Genomic DNA, 12,562 nt, shown 5'->3' with positions numbered 1-12,562 from the left:
CTTACAAGATCTAAACATGAGGCACAAATTGGAGAAGACAACCATCTAGCTACTGCTATGTACCCATAGTCCAGAGATGAACTACTCACGCATCACTTTGGAGGCGGGCATGGCGATGTAGAAAACTCTGGTGATGATCTCCCCCTTCGGCAGGGTGCCGAGAAGAGCTTCAGAACCTTCCCTAGATGGGTTTTGCAATGGCCGCCGCAATGGAACTTTTCGTGGATGGAGGCTCGGGTATCCAGGGTTTCCCAAGAAGATGTATAAATAGGCGGAGGATTTAGGTCGGTGGGGTGCCGGGGTGGCCCACACCACCCCTAGGCACGGGCCAGGATAGGCCGCGCCTAGGTGTGGTCTGGCTGCCCTGCTGCACATCTTCGACCCCCCCTTCGGACTTCGTCTTCGTTACGGTAAAATAGGCACTTCGGCTTTTGTTCGTCCGATTCCGAGAATATTTCCTGTACAACTTTTCTGAGACCCAAAACAACAGAAAATAGTGAACTGGCACTGTGGCATCTTGTCAATAGGTTAGTGCCAAAAAAATTATAAAAGTGCAACAAAGTGTAAGTAAAACATAGTGAAATTGGTGTAAAACAAGCATGGATCATCAAAAATTATAGATACGTTTGCGAACTCACCTAGTACTTTGTTTGAGAAACTTGACAGTAGGAAAATTTCCCAATGCCTTCTATATTAAAAGGTCAAAAAGAATAGAATTACATGGTTGCATGTATACAATGGATGGGTCTTTGCCCAGAGAGGCTAGATCAGAACGTTAATGTTTTCAAAAGGTCTCTAAGAAGAGTGAGATGAAATTGTGCAGCTCTGTTTTGGTCCTATGAACTAACATATCAAAACTATTCTTCAGCATTATCTTCCAAGAATCCACATCTCGCTTGACATCATTAAAGAGAAAATTATTTCTTTCCTTCCATAAGCACCAGGCTCTAGTAATAAATATTTCCATAAATATTGGATCAGGCCAATGGGCTCTCTCTTGTTTCAGTATGCACAACATGTCTCCTGATTGCTCCCAATTCATTTTAATGACATTCCATCAAGATTTACTAAATGGGTAGTGAAATAACATATGTACAATGGTATCTTTTGGAGGATTAGTGCAGATGAGGCAATTGAAACCAATGTTAAGCGCAAACTTCTTCTCAACATATTTCTAGTATTTAACGTGTCCAGCAGAATAAGCCAGAAGAAAAACTTTAACTTTGGTATGCACTTAGACTTCCACAACCATGAAAAGGTAATATGAGGATTGAACTCTAGGAAGCAATATTTGTAGAAGATTTTTGAAGTGTATGTATTAGTACCCCACAGATAGGACAAGGAATCTGGAGAATTGGTAGCTACATAGAAGAAACTGCCTCAGGTGCTTCAGGGGGGAGAGGTAAATGAAAGTTTTCTGAGAGTCTTGTTTGGAGAAAGAGAATCTTTCACAAAGATGTCTTCATGCTTAGTGTAGGAAAATGCTCTAGGAAAATTCTCACAATTAACTTTAGCCAGCCTGAAATCCTTCCAAAAAGTGAACCACTACCAATCTTACATGAAGCAATGCCTCTGAATGTAGGAGTAATCTTAAAAATATCTATGCACCAGAAGGAACCACATGGAGGCATACTATGTGGGATTTTTATAGAGTAATAAGAATTCCATTGTAGAATTTTTGCAAGTACTTAAGTAGCGGCCCCTCGTTCTGAATTTTAAGATTCGATTCCTCCTTTCTTCTTTGGAACACATACCATGTCCCAAGTAGCTAGGGAATTACACTTCACACCATAATCAGTTTTTAAATTCCATACACACCGCCTTCTTAATTGTTCAACATGCTCCAGAATTTTCGGATTGATATGGATGGAGCACATAGTGAAAATAGCAATTGATGTCAGGAGAGAATTCACCACATTAACTCTACCACTATAAGACATCATTAGGAAGTAGCATATATTGTTCTCTCAATTGTATCCACCAGAGGCATAAGATCGTGAACAATTTTTTTTGTGGTACCTAAAGGTTGGCCAAGATAGGAAAAAGGCATGTAAGCAACATCACATCAGAGTATATCAGCAATGGTGATAGTTTCATCATGTGAAAGGTTAATAGGGATAATAGAAGATTTGTCAAAGTTGATGTGTAAACCTGTCGAGTTTGCATATTTATGGAAAATTTCCTTCATAGTTCTAACTTGCTGATCACAAGCAGGCATAAGAATCAAAGTATCGCATATTGCACCACAGGATAATCCATACCAAAATCAGGAGAAAAAAAGGAACTTATATAGTGCAATCCCTGAATGCTTTGTTGATAGCCGACTTAGATGGTCAGGCGCAAGGACAAAAATCAGGGGAGACAGAGGATCAGCTTGCCTGACACCTCTATTGCACAAGAATTGTCTACCAGACATTCCATTGAGAAGAGCAGCCAATTTCCGTAAGGTAAATATTAATTCAACCAACTTTAACCACTTATCATCAAAGCCCATTTATTTCATAATCTTAATCATTGCAGTATGATCAATTGTGTCAAATGCCTTCATAAAGTCTAGTTTTAGCAGAATACTTTCTTTATTTGATTTTTCACTCTCATATAGAATTGCAACCGAGATTTTCTCCTACTGCAAGTGTGGTTGCAACTGAGAATTTTCTAGTTGCAAGTAATGTTACAACATATTTTTTTGAAGTGTTTAAAGTATGAAAATGTTATCATTTTTTGTCGCGTGATTTTATTTTACCGAATATGAGAGAGACAAATTTTAACTTTATCTTTCTAAACTGTAAAAAACGAAAAAAAAATCATAAAAACAACTATAAAAAGACGCTAACACCATTCTACTGATCACTAAGCTAATTCTCACTAGGCTAAACCCTAGAGAGACCCTTTGTTAGATTATTACTACTAAAAATTCACATGGACTTTGACTGGTGAAACTTCTACACACCGTCACTCTAGCATCTGAATTTATGCAACATGCCATCCTTAATATATACCAACTAAAAAAAGTGAGAGAGTGGTGATACAAGATATCCTGACATTATAACATTGCGAACAATGTTGAAGATGACTCTCTTAGACTTCTCTAGCTCGAGATGCCCTGATCCTCACGTGTGTAGCAGTTTTCACGCACTCTTACTCCCGTTGTCCTTACCTCGCAGTTGCAGCCCGCCTACTCGCCTCCCACGACCACACGCGGAGGGCGTTATCAACACTCCAGTGCTTCCCCGCCGCCAAACTAGCCAACGCCATCGGAGGCAACGCTCTCCCAGCCCCGAAGCCCTGCCATCTTCGACCCACCACCGGAATGTACGCTACTCTATTGTAACTACCCCAGCACCCAACTTCAATGGTACATCCCACCCTTCCACTCCGCTTTTGGGTCAAGGGTATGTCCTTGAGCGTCTCTCCGGAAAAAGCGACGGATCCCTCTGAGTCATTCTCACAGATTTGGATGGAGGCCTCGACGGCGATGAGCTCCCCGCCTGGAGGTTGATGACACCACGTGCGGCTCGGGCTGCTGGAGCTTGACGGACACCTCCACTGCTAGTCGCCACAGACCCCTCCCACCTCCTCCCTGCATCTCCGGGAAGTGGTCGGAGGTGAGCATCGGTGGTCCTTCTATTTCATTCGGTGCCCATGTCCTTGTTGCTCCCTCCTCGACCTTGTCATCGATGTTGGCCTACAGGGGTGGCACTAGGGTTTGGCTGCAGCGGCGTTCGGGTTTGCGTATGGTGGAGTGATGGTTTGGGGATTGCAGAGGAGGAGGCAAGGAGTAAGAGGGGTGGAGGCAGGGAGAAAGAGGAGGAAATGTTGTTTCGAATTTTTTCCATCCAAATCTAAAACATCCAAAAACTGTATTGTTCCTTTGGAATTTGCGATTCTATAAAAATTGCAAATAATCGTAAATGTTTGTTCACATGAATAACTATTCTATCTGATGTCTCATGCAAAACCCAGAGCCATTTTACCAAAATATAGTGTCTTTTTGAAAAATGTCTAAATTCATTTTTGGTAATTTTTCCTAACTGCTAGATTTTATAACATAACTACATCTCAAAGGATTTTAAAGTTTGAAGTTAATCTTTTTTTTTCAAAACTAAAAACCAGGGGGTGACCAAAAGCTTCCTACACATACCCCAATACTGCCAGCGTACCAATAGAGTGGTAAGCCATCGAAAGCAATATACCGATGTCGTACCGATGCATCTAAAATGCATGCATGAACTTTGTATTTTTTTGATACATATTCCCACATATTTGCAACATATATGATGTTATAGCCTTGTTTTATATTGATTTTTGTTGATTTACCAATGATACCCTTTATTTTGGTTATAACCCTACATGACACGAAAACTATGTTTTGTGTATTTTTAGTTTTTAGGAACCTAAACAAAGTCAAACAGATCTATAATTCTCGGGATGTCAATATTTCGTCATGAGGAGCAGCTGGAGCACTTGGACCTCACGAGAAGGCCTAGGAGGTCCAAAAGAGCCAAGGTGGCTCACCCAGTTGGGGTGGGCACGCCCCCATGCTCTTTCGCTCCTCGGTCATCCAATTCACTTGATTCTTTCGCCCACGGACTTCGTATGACCTAAAAACATCTATATAAAGTACCCCTCTAGCTAGGATTCATCGAGAAGAGCGCCGCAAAAACACCGAGATAGAGCCAGAACCAACAAAGATTGGAAGGGGAAACTCCAACCGAGCCATTATCGGAGGGATCTCTACCTTCTCCAATGTCTCCTCTATTATCACCATGATGAAGAGGGAGCAGTCCACCTATGGACTATGGGTTTTTGGTAGTAGCTTGATCTATTTCTCTCTGGTTCTTTATAGATATAGTACCATATGGGCTGCCCAACATGATTATGGTTATATATGTAATTCCTATGTGGTTGATCTTTATTCTATGATTTGATAAATGAGATGTAACCTATTATGTGTAACATGTATTGATAGATGCATATCATGTACCATGTTCTTAAGTACTTGTTCTAATCCAACTTGTATGCAAGAGCATGTGTGGGGAGAAGTGTGTATTAGATGGAGTAGCATGGTGGTAGTGATTGAATAGTGACAACAAATTCAAGGTCTACTATGGTATTTACCTTCCTTTTGCTGCATCACTAGGGATAAAGTGAATTCATGTGCTATAATTATCATGTGATATCTTGATAATCTTGTTTGGTCAAGGTAGCATATTTGTGATTCAAACATTATGTCAAATTACTTCAGGCTATATTCTGTTGATTCTTAATTCAAGATTGCTTGGAGTTTTCTCTTTCTTGAGGAGTATGAGAGAGATGTGTTGCATTATCTCTATGTTAGGGCGTGATGCCCATATGAATGCTTATCAAACACATGTTGAAGTTCCACCAATATTATGTCTTTGATGAACTGTTTGTGTCCACTACAACCCAAAAAGAGAGTAGACAAGTGAAACCATGAATCCCGGTCCATTTTAAACCATAATAAACACCTTTCCAACACAAATATAACACTTTAAATTTTTTATTTTAAAAGTAAAAAATACTTTCTTCACCTGCAAACACACAAAACCCCAAAACAACCATACTTTCATTGCCTTTATCTTGCTTGCTTAGTTTACTTGCTTTACTTTACTTTATTTATATTTATATTTCATATTGCTAATATGAAACCTCGTGCTTAACAACCACACAGAGGATTTGGGGACACAAGACCAAAACTTTGATTTGTATGTTGCTAGAAGAGGAGAAGAAGAAACAACCCCTTACCAATTGTGAGAGAGTTCGATATAAACCCTCGAGTCACCCTTTTGGGGAAAAGAAGATTGCTACAACACTCTGCACTTCGAGTCCCAAGGAGCTAGTACACATGGACTTGTTTCCATCAAGAACATGTTACGGCGCCGTTGCCGAGGAATTGGAAGGCTACATCATAGTGGTTGCTGCATGGTGAATCATAAGTCAACTCCCACTACAACTGCGAGAAGGAGTTTCAAGAGTGACATGATGATTTTCATCTTCATCAAGTTGGAGTGAGCACATCTGGTCAACACCAAATTTGTGCAAACACCTAAGTTTGGGGAGGTTGCACCACTGCGAGGTTTTACTTGTCCTTTATATTTTCAAAGTAATATTTTTTGTCTTTTTTTTAGTCTTTTTAGTTTTTATTTTAAAAACACAAAAACACATAAAAATTAGTGTCAACCTTTTGATTGCAAACATGGAAGAAAGAGAAAAAGAAACCACCATGCTTGAAACATCAATTATCACAAATGTTAAACAAGTAGAAGAAGTTAATGCTCAGTGAAACAAAAGAACCTCTACTTTACTTTGATAAATGCAGATTGTATGAACTTATCAATATCCTACAAAAGTTTTCTAATGACCCATCCCTTAATATTCATCATGCATGTTTTGGCTCCTAGATAGCAAACTATGCCATCAAAGAAAAGATAGAAAGATGTAATAATGAAGCCATGAAACCAACAAAGCTTGGGGATGCTTGGCTCCCCAAAATATTAATCATTATTGGCAACGAGACCCATCATACGATTTTAGATTTAGGATCTAGTGTCTCTGTGTTATCAAAACAACTACATAATCTAGTAGAATTTAAAACCATGGAAAAATGTTCAATATATCTTTTGCTTGCTAATGACTCAACGAAACATGCTTTAGGAAAACTAAATGATATTAAGGTTGAGGTACATATGAATTTTGTGCATTTTGACTTTGTTATCATGGACATGGGGAGCAAAACCGCTAGTTTTATAATTCTTGGAAGACCTTTTTTGAGAACTACAGGTGCAATCATTGACTCAAAGGAAGGAAATTTGAAGTTTTAGTTCCCACATAAGAAATGTATGGAACAATTTTCAAGAAAGGAGGTAGCACCAAGGTACAAGCTACCACATGATCTCCATATCAGTTGAATCAAGTAAGTAAAGCCTAGCTATATGGCTAATAAGAAACGCTTTTCGGGAGGCAACACAGTTATTTATTTTTATGCATGATTGCTATAGCAAAAGATTCCTTTTTAGTGTATTTTTTTAGGTCATCAATAAGTACCAAGTAGAACCCATTTTAGATGCTAGAAAGCTTTTAGAACACATGGAGTAGAAAATTCTCGCACAACACTGTTTAGCAGAAAAAATCCCTGTTTCTTATAGTGTAAGAAATACCTTTCCAACACAACTATAACCCTTTACATTTTTTATTCTAAAATACAAAAATATTTTCTTCACTTGCAAACACAAAACCCAAAAAACCATCGTTTCATTGACTTTATCTTGCTTGCTTCGTTCACTTGATTTACTTTACTTTATTTGTATTTGTATTTCATATTATTAATACGAAACCTTGTGCTTTACAACCACACGGTGGAGTTGGGGACACAAGAAAAGAACTTTTGCTTTGTAGGTTCCTATAAGAGGAGAAGAAGAAAAACCCCGTACCAATTCCCCAAGAGTTCGATGTAAACCCTCGAGTCACCCTTGTGGGAAAAAGAAACTTGCTACAACACTCTGCATTTGGAATCCCAATAAATTCGTACACACGGAGTTGTTGCCATCACATACCACTATATTGGAACGTCGGTTGTACGTGTGTGTGTGTGGGGGGGGGGGGGGGAGGGGGGGCAAGGCTCTGACCTGGGCAAGACTTAGCCCCGGCGTCCCAAAGTATAGGTACGCCAACGGTATGTAGGCATCACTTATTTGGTGCCGGCGGTACACATGTGGCTATAGGTCATTTCCTAGTAAGTGCTACATGTCGTTTGCTAGTAGTGCTTGGTGACATGTCCAGCTTGTATATTTTCATTAATTACCCCTGATTTTCACCTAAATACGTATATCTCTGAAAAAAGGAAATTTGCACATCGTAGCATTGGTTAGCACTTATTATGTTCCAAGAAGATATTTGCTTCATACGGATGAAACCCGGTACTCACATGGGTAACTACGCACCCCTTCCTCGTATGACACATGTCCATTTTGGTCAAACCCCATTATTCCATCCCGCCTATTACTATAGCAGCTTAATGCCTAGTATTACTGTGGGCAGCTTAATTAGTAATTATACCGGATATCCCCAACCCCATCTTCCCCAACCCCATCCCGCACGCGCATGGAAGCACCCCGACCTCGTCTCCTCCCCAACACCACCTTCCCTGCCGCCCCAGATCCGTCGAGCGGGACGGAGGGGGAAGTCAAAACTGCCGCCGCGCCGGAACCTCCATTGCGCCGGCACCTCAAATCGAGTCAATGGGCGGCAGAGGGCTGGAGCTTGACGCGGAATCGACACACGCACACACAGTGGAGGGCTGGAAATCGACGAAGCTGCGCTCTTCTTAAAGACTGAAGCTTGCGGGCTTGGGCGACCTGAGGAGCGCAGGGGGTGGGGCGTTAGAGGGACGGATTTTTAACGGGAGAGCTTCCCCCCGATTTGTACCACTCCAGCAACAGCGGATCCGGCGGGATCCAGGGACGGCGCGCCGAAATCCGTAGAGGAGGACATTGCGGTCCAATTCCTCATTCCCAGTGCAGCCGACGGATCTCCAGAATGCGTATCTGGGGAAAAACACTATGGATAACACTGATTGAGAAATTAATCAAAACCAGGATGGGATGGGGTGGCGGATTTGGACGCTGATGTTGCCAATTTCTTAGCGTTTACGTGGAGATAAAGTGATTGTTTTCGCGTGCCATCAATGTGAAATTCTACTTTTATGAATAAAATGGTGGAATACATTGTGGGGCAAGCATTGAGATGCTTACACTCGGTGCTTTTATATATCATTTGAGGAGAATAAATTAGTGGTGCAAAAATTATCCTATCCACGCCATTAATTGAGAAATACCACTAGAACATAATATATGGTATCACATGTTTTATTGCCTTCTTTAAACAATTAATGCACAGTATCTAAAAGATAAGATTGCTATCTTTGTAAATAGTGGTGACATGGATTTCTACTTTTAATAAAAAATAAGTGAAATACATTGTGGGGCAACCATTCTAGCCTCACATGTAAATGTTTAGACTCCGTGCATTTATATACTATTTATTTCGAGGAATAGATTAATGGTGGATATATTTATCCTATCCGCACCATTAATTAAGATATAAGAAAAAAATATTACTGTCGTTCCTAAATATAAGATTATTTAGAAAGCTTGTTGTACCACATGTTTTATTGTCTAGATAAATAATATCCAAAAGATATGAATGCTATCTTTGTAAATACGGGTGACGTGGATTTCCACTTTTAAGAACAAAAAGGTGAAATACATTGTGGGGCAAGTATGCTAGCCTCACATGGAAATACTTACGCTCTATACTTTTATGTATTAATTGAGGAAAATAAATTAATCGTGCAGAAATTATTCTATCCGGAGCATTAAGTAGAGATAACACGAAAAGATAATGTAGTATCACATGTTTTATTGTCTTCTCTAAACAATACAGAATACTTAAAAGATAAGACTGCTATCTTTGTAAATATATACTGGTGACGTGGATTTCCACTTTTATGAGCCAAAAGGTGAAATAGATTGTGGGGCAAGCATGCTAGCCTCACATGGAAATGCTTAGCTCTGGGCTTTTATATGCAACTGAAAACCCGTGCTATCATCGGAATCGAGCCTCCAAAACGACCATGGCATCCGTCCAGAATGCCCCCGCCACCTTCGACTTCCTCGCGGTGAAGTGCGTTCCGGAGTCGCACGTGTGGACGGAGCAGAAGGACTATCCCGTGGTGCCCGAGTCGGCAGGGCCCGATGCGGTGCCTGTGGTTGACATGGCCGACGCCACAGATGGTGCCATCGCCGCCGTGGCGCGGGCTGCAGAGGAGTGGGGTGGGTTCCTTCTCGTGGGACATGGCGTGCCGATCGAGCTCCTCGCACGCGTCGAGGAGCAGATCAAGCGCCTGTTCGCGCGCCCGGCTTCGGAGAAGGAGCGAGCCGCGCGTGGTGAAGGCTTCAAGAACGGCTACGGCGTGCCACCCTATGCGCTCTACTTCTCCAAGCTGATGTGGTCGGAGGGATACACTTTCTCGGCCGCCGACGTCCGCTCGGAGTTCCGACGGATCTGGCCTGACGGCGGTGACGACTACCTTCGCTTCTGGTAAGGATTAGTTGTCTATATCCATGCATATCCGTGAGTGCAGGTGCATTACTGATGACGTGATATACGCGCGTTGTGCCCAGCGATGTGATGGAAGAGTTCCACAAGGAGATGAGGGCCCTCGGTGTCAAGGTGCTGGACATGTTCTACAAGGCGTTAGGGCTTAGCGCTGACCAGATTGCCGGTGGCGAGGTGGAACGCCAGATCCGTGACACGCTGACGGCCACCATGCACCTGAACATGTTTGTGCCACAATACCTAGGCTTAATTAACAACCTTTATTTCAGGGACGCACAGGTAATAATGTCACTAACGCTGTGTTACTTGTAATATGTTGCAGGTACCCCAAGTGCCCAGAACCGGAGCGCGCGATCGGGCTCGCGGCGCACACAGATTCGGGCTTCTTCGCGTTCATCATGCAGAGCCTGGTGCCGGGGCTGCAGCTGCTCCGGCGTGGGCCTGAGCGGTGGGTCACCGTGCCTGCCCTGCCCGGGGCGCTCGCCGTCGTCATCGGCGACCTCTTCCACGTCCTCACCAACGGCCGCTTCCACAGCGTGCTTCACCGGGCCGTCGTGAACCAGGATCGCGAGCGCGTCTCAGTGCCTTACTTTCTCGGGCCGCCGAAAGACATGAAGGTGGCTCCGCTCGACGCAGCGATTCTTCAGGGGAGCAAAGCTGTGTTCCCTGCCGTGACGTGGGCTGAGTACATGGTGGTAAGGGAGAAGACGTTCGGTAAGGAGGCGTCGGCTCTCGCAATGCTGCGGGTGACCGAGGATAAAGAAGATGCAGAGCTTGCCCAAGACATGAATAATTGATCGTTTCTTTTATTGAAAAATAAACAGAGACAATGAACTGCTCCCTCCTCTATTTACTTCCTTATTATGAGAATAAGATATAAACTGGTCATGCAGCAGAATTATGATCCCGATGTGTATGATTCTCGGCTACTCAGAATTATGATCCCGATGTGTATGATTCTCGGCTACTGGCGCTTTTGTTACATTTATGAAAACATAACATGGACTTTGGCTTCTGGACTTTTGCACAACTATTGGATAGTTCAGATTGGGCACTCTAGTTTCTGAATCTACACAGCATGCCATCCGGATTAGGAAAACGCTGAGGTTCCGCCGGACGATCGCGTCTGTTAGATATATATATATCTGTCTATTGTAGTTTCCCCATATGTTAGGGGGCTTTCTGCATATGTGCACCTGTACATGTACTATATATTGTTGCCTTTGACCCCTGGTAATACAACAAGTATATTGCTCTAACATGGTATCAGAGCTTTAGGTTAGCTCCTCCTCCTCCATCGCAGCCGCCGCCGCCGCCCGCCCCGGCATCTTGGCGCCGCGACCCGGCCGCCGCCGCTGCCTTTTCCCGGTCGTCGCCCGCCGCTGTCCACCCCGATCGATTGTTTGATAGATCGATTGCTTTCAGATCGCACGCGTAGCTGCCAGCTCCTTCCTCAATTTTCTTTCTTCTGCCCCGCGCAGGCTGCTCCTCTCCTTGATTTCTTTTTCTCTGCGCGCGGCTGCCAGTCAATTGCTTTCTCCCGCACGCGCCGCTGGCCCTGGCTCGATCGGCGGCGCACGCTGCTGCCGTCCCGTCCGTCCCGCCGCCCACCGCCGTTCCACCACCGTTCGCCGCCCGGGCAGTCTCCCGGCCGCTGCCCGGCCGCCGCCGCCGCCCGTCGCCCGTCCCGCCCGGCTGCCGCCCGTCTCTGGCCGTCGCCCGCCAGGCTGCAGCCGCCCGGTTGATCTGACTCCGTCTCTTACAAAAAAAAACACAAAAAAAATGTCAGCTCTATCATTTATTACGGGTGATTCTTCCGCCGCTCCCGTCTTACTCGGGCCTTTCTTCGGTCCTTGGTGCTTGTCCGTCGACACCGTGTATGTCGGCTTGCCGCTCTTCGTCGACCTTCGCGGCCTCTTCCCGCGGTTATGGCCGCCCTTCGCCGACTTTGTCTACGTCGACCTGCCGCTCTACATCGACTTTCGCGGCATCTTCACGTGGTTATGGCCACGCTTCACCGACTCCGTCTACGTCGGCTTGCCACTCTACATCGAATTTTGCGGCCTCTTCATGCGGCTCTGCCCGCGCTTCGCCGACTTCGTCTACGTCGGCCCGTCGCTCTACATCGACTTTTGCGGCCTCTTCCCGTGGTTATGGCCGCGCTTCGTCGACTCCGTCTGCGTCGGCATGCCACTCTACATCGACTTTCGCGGCCTCTTCACGTGGTTATGACCGCGCTTTGCCGACTCTGTCTTCATCGGCGTGTTGCTCTTCGTCGCCCCCTTTGGTGGCCTCTGTGCGTGTGGATGATAGCTCCTCGTCGGCACCTGATTGTACGTCGACCTCTCCAGTCGCGCCCCTCTCTGCGCATGAGATAGCGCAGCTTCACTTCCTGCTTGATGTTTGGGATTCCAGTTTACGTCAG

The 12,562-nt window shown here is 44.2% G+C and overlaps 1 protein-coding gene across 1 annotated transcript; it reads left to right on the top strand.

Annotated features, from left to right (window-relative positions):
- Positions 1–9,542: 9,542 nt before the first annotated feature.
- On the top strand, positions 9,543–11,042 carry LOC127330852 (gibberellin 3-beta-dioxygenase 1). The gene is made up of 3 exons (XM_051356929.2): positions 9,543–10,119; positions 10,203–10,361; positions 10,460–11,042. The coding sequence occupies exons 1-3, from the start codon at positions 9,575–9,577 to the stop codon at positions 10,932–10,934; spliced, it is 1,179 nt and encodes a 392-aa protein (XP_051212889.1). The 5' UTR covers positions 9,543–9,574; the 3' UTR covers positions 10,935–11,042.
- The last annotated feature ends 1,520 nt before the right edge of the window (positions 11,043–12,562 follow it).

The sequence above is a fragment of the Lolium perenne genome, chromosome 2 (assembly GCF_019359855.2).
Source record: "Lolium perenne isolate Kyuss_39 chromosome 2, Kyuss_2.0, whole genome shotgun sequence".
NCBI lineage: Eukaryota > Viridiplantae > Streptophyta > Magnoliopsida > Poales > Poaceae > Lolium > Lolium perenne.
Note: the sequence above shows the minus strand (reverse complement) of the source record. Positions and strands in the feature narration are given on the sequence as shown.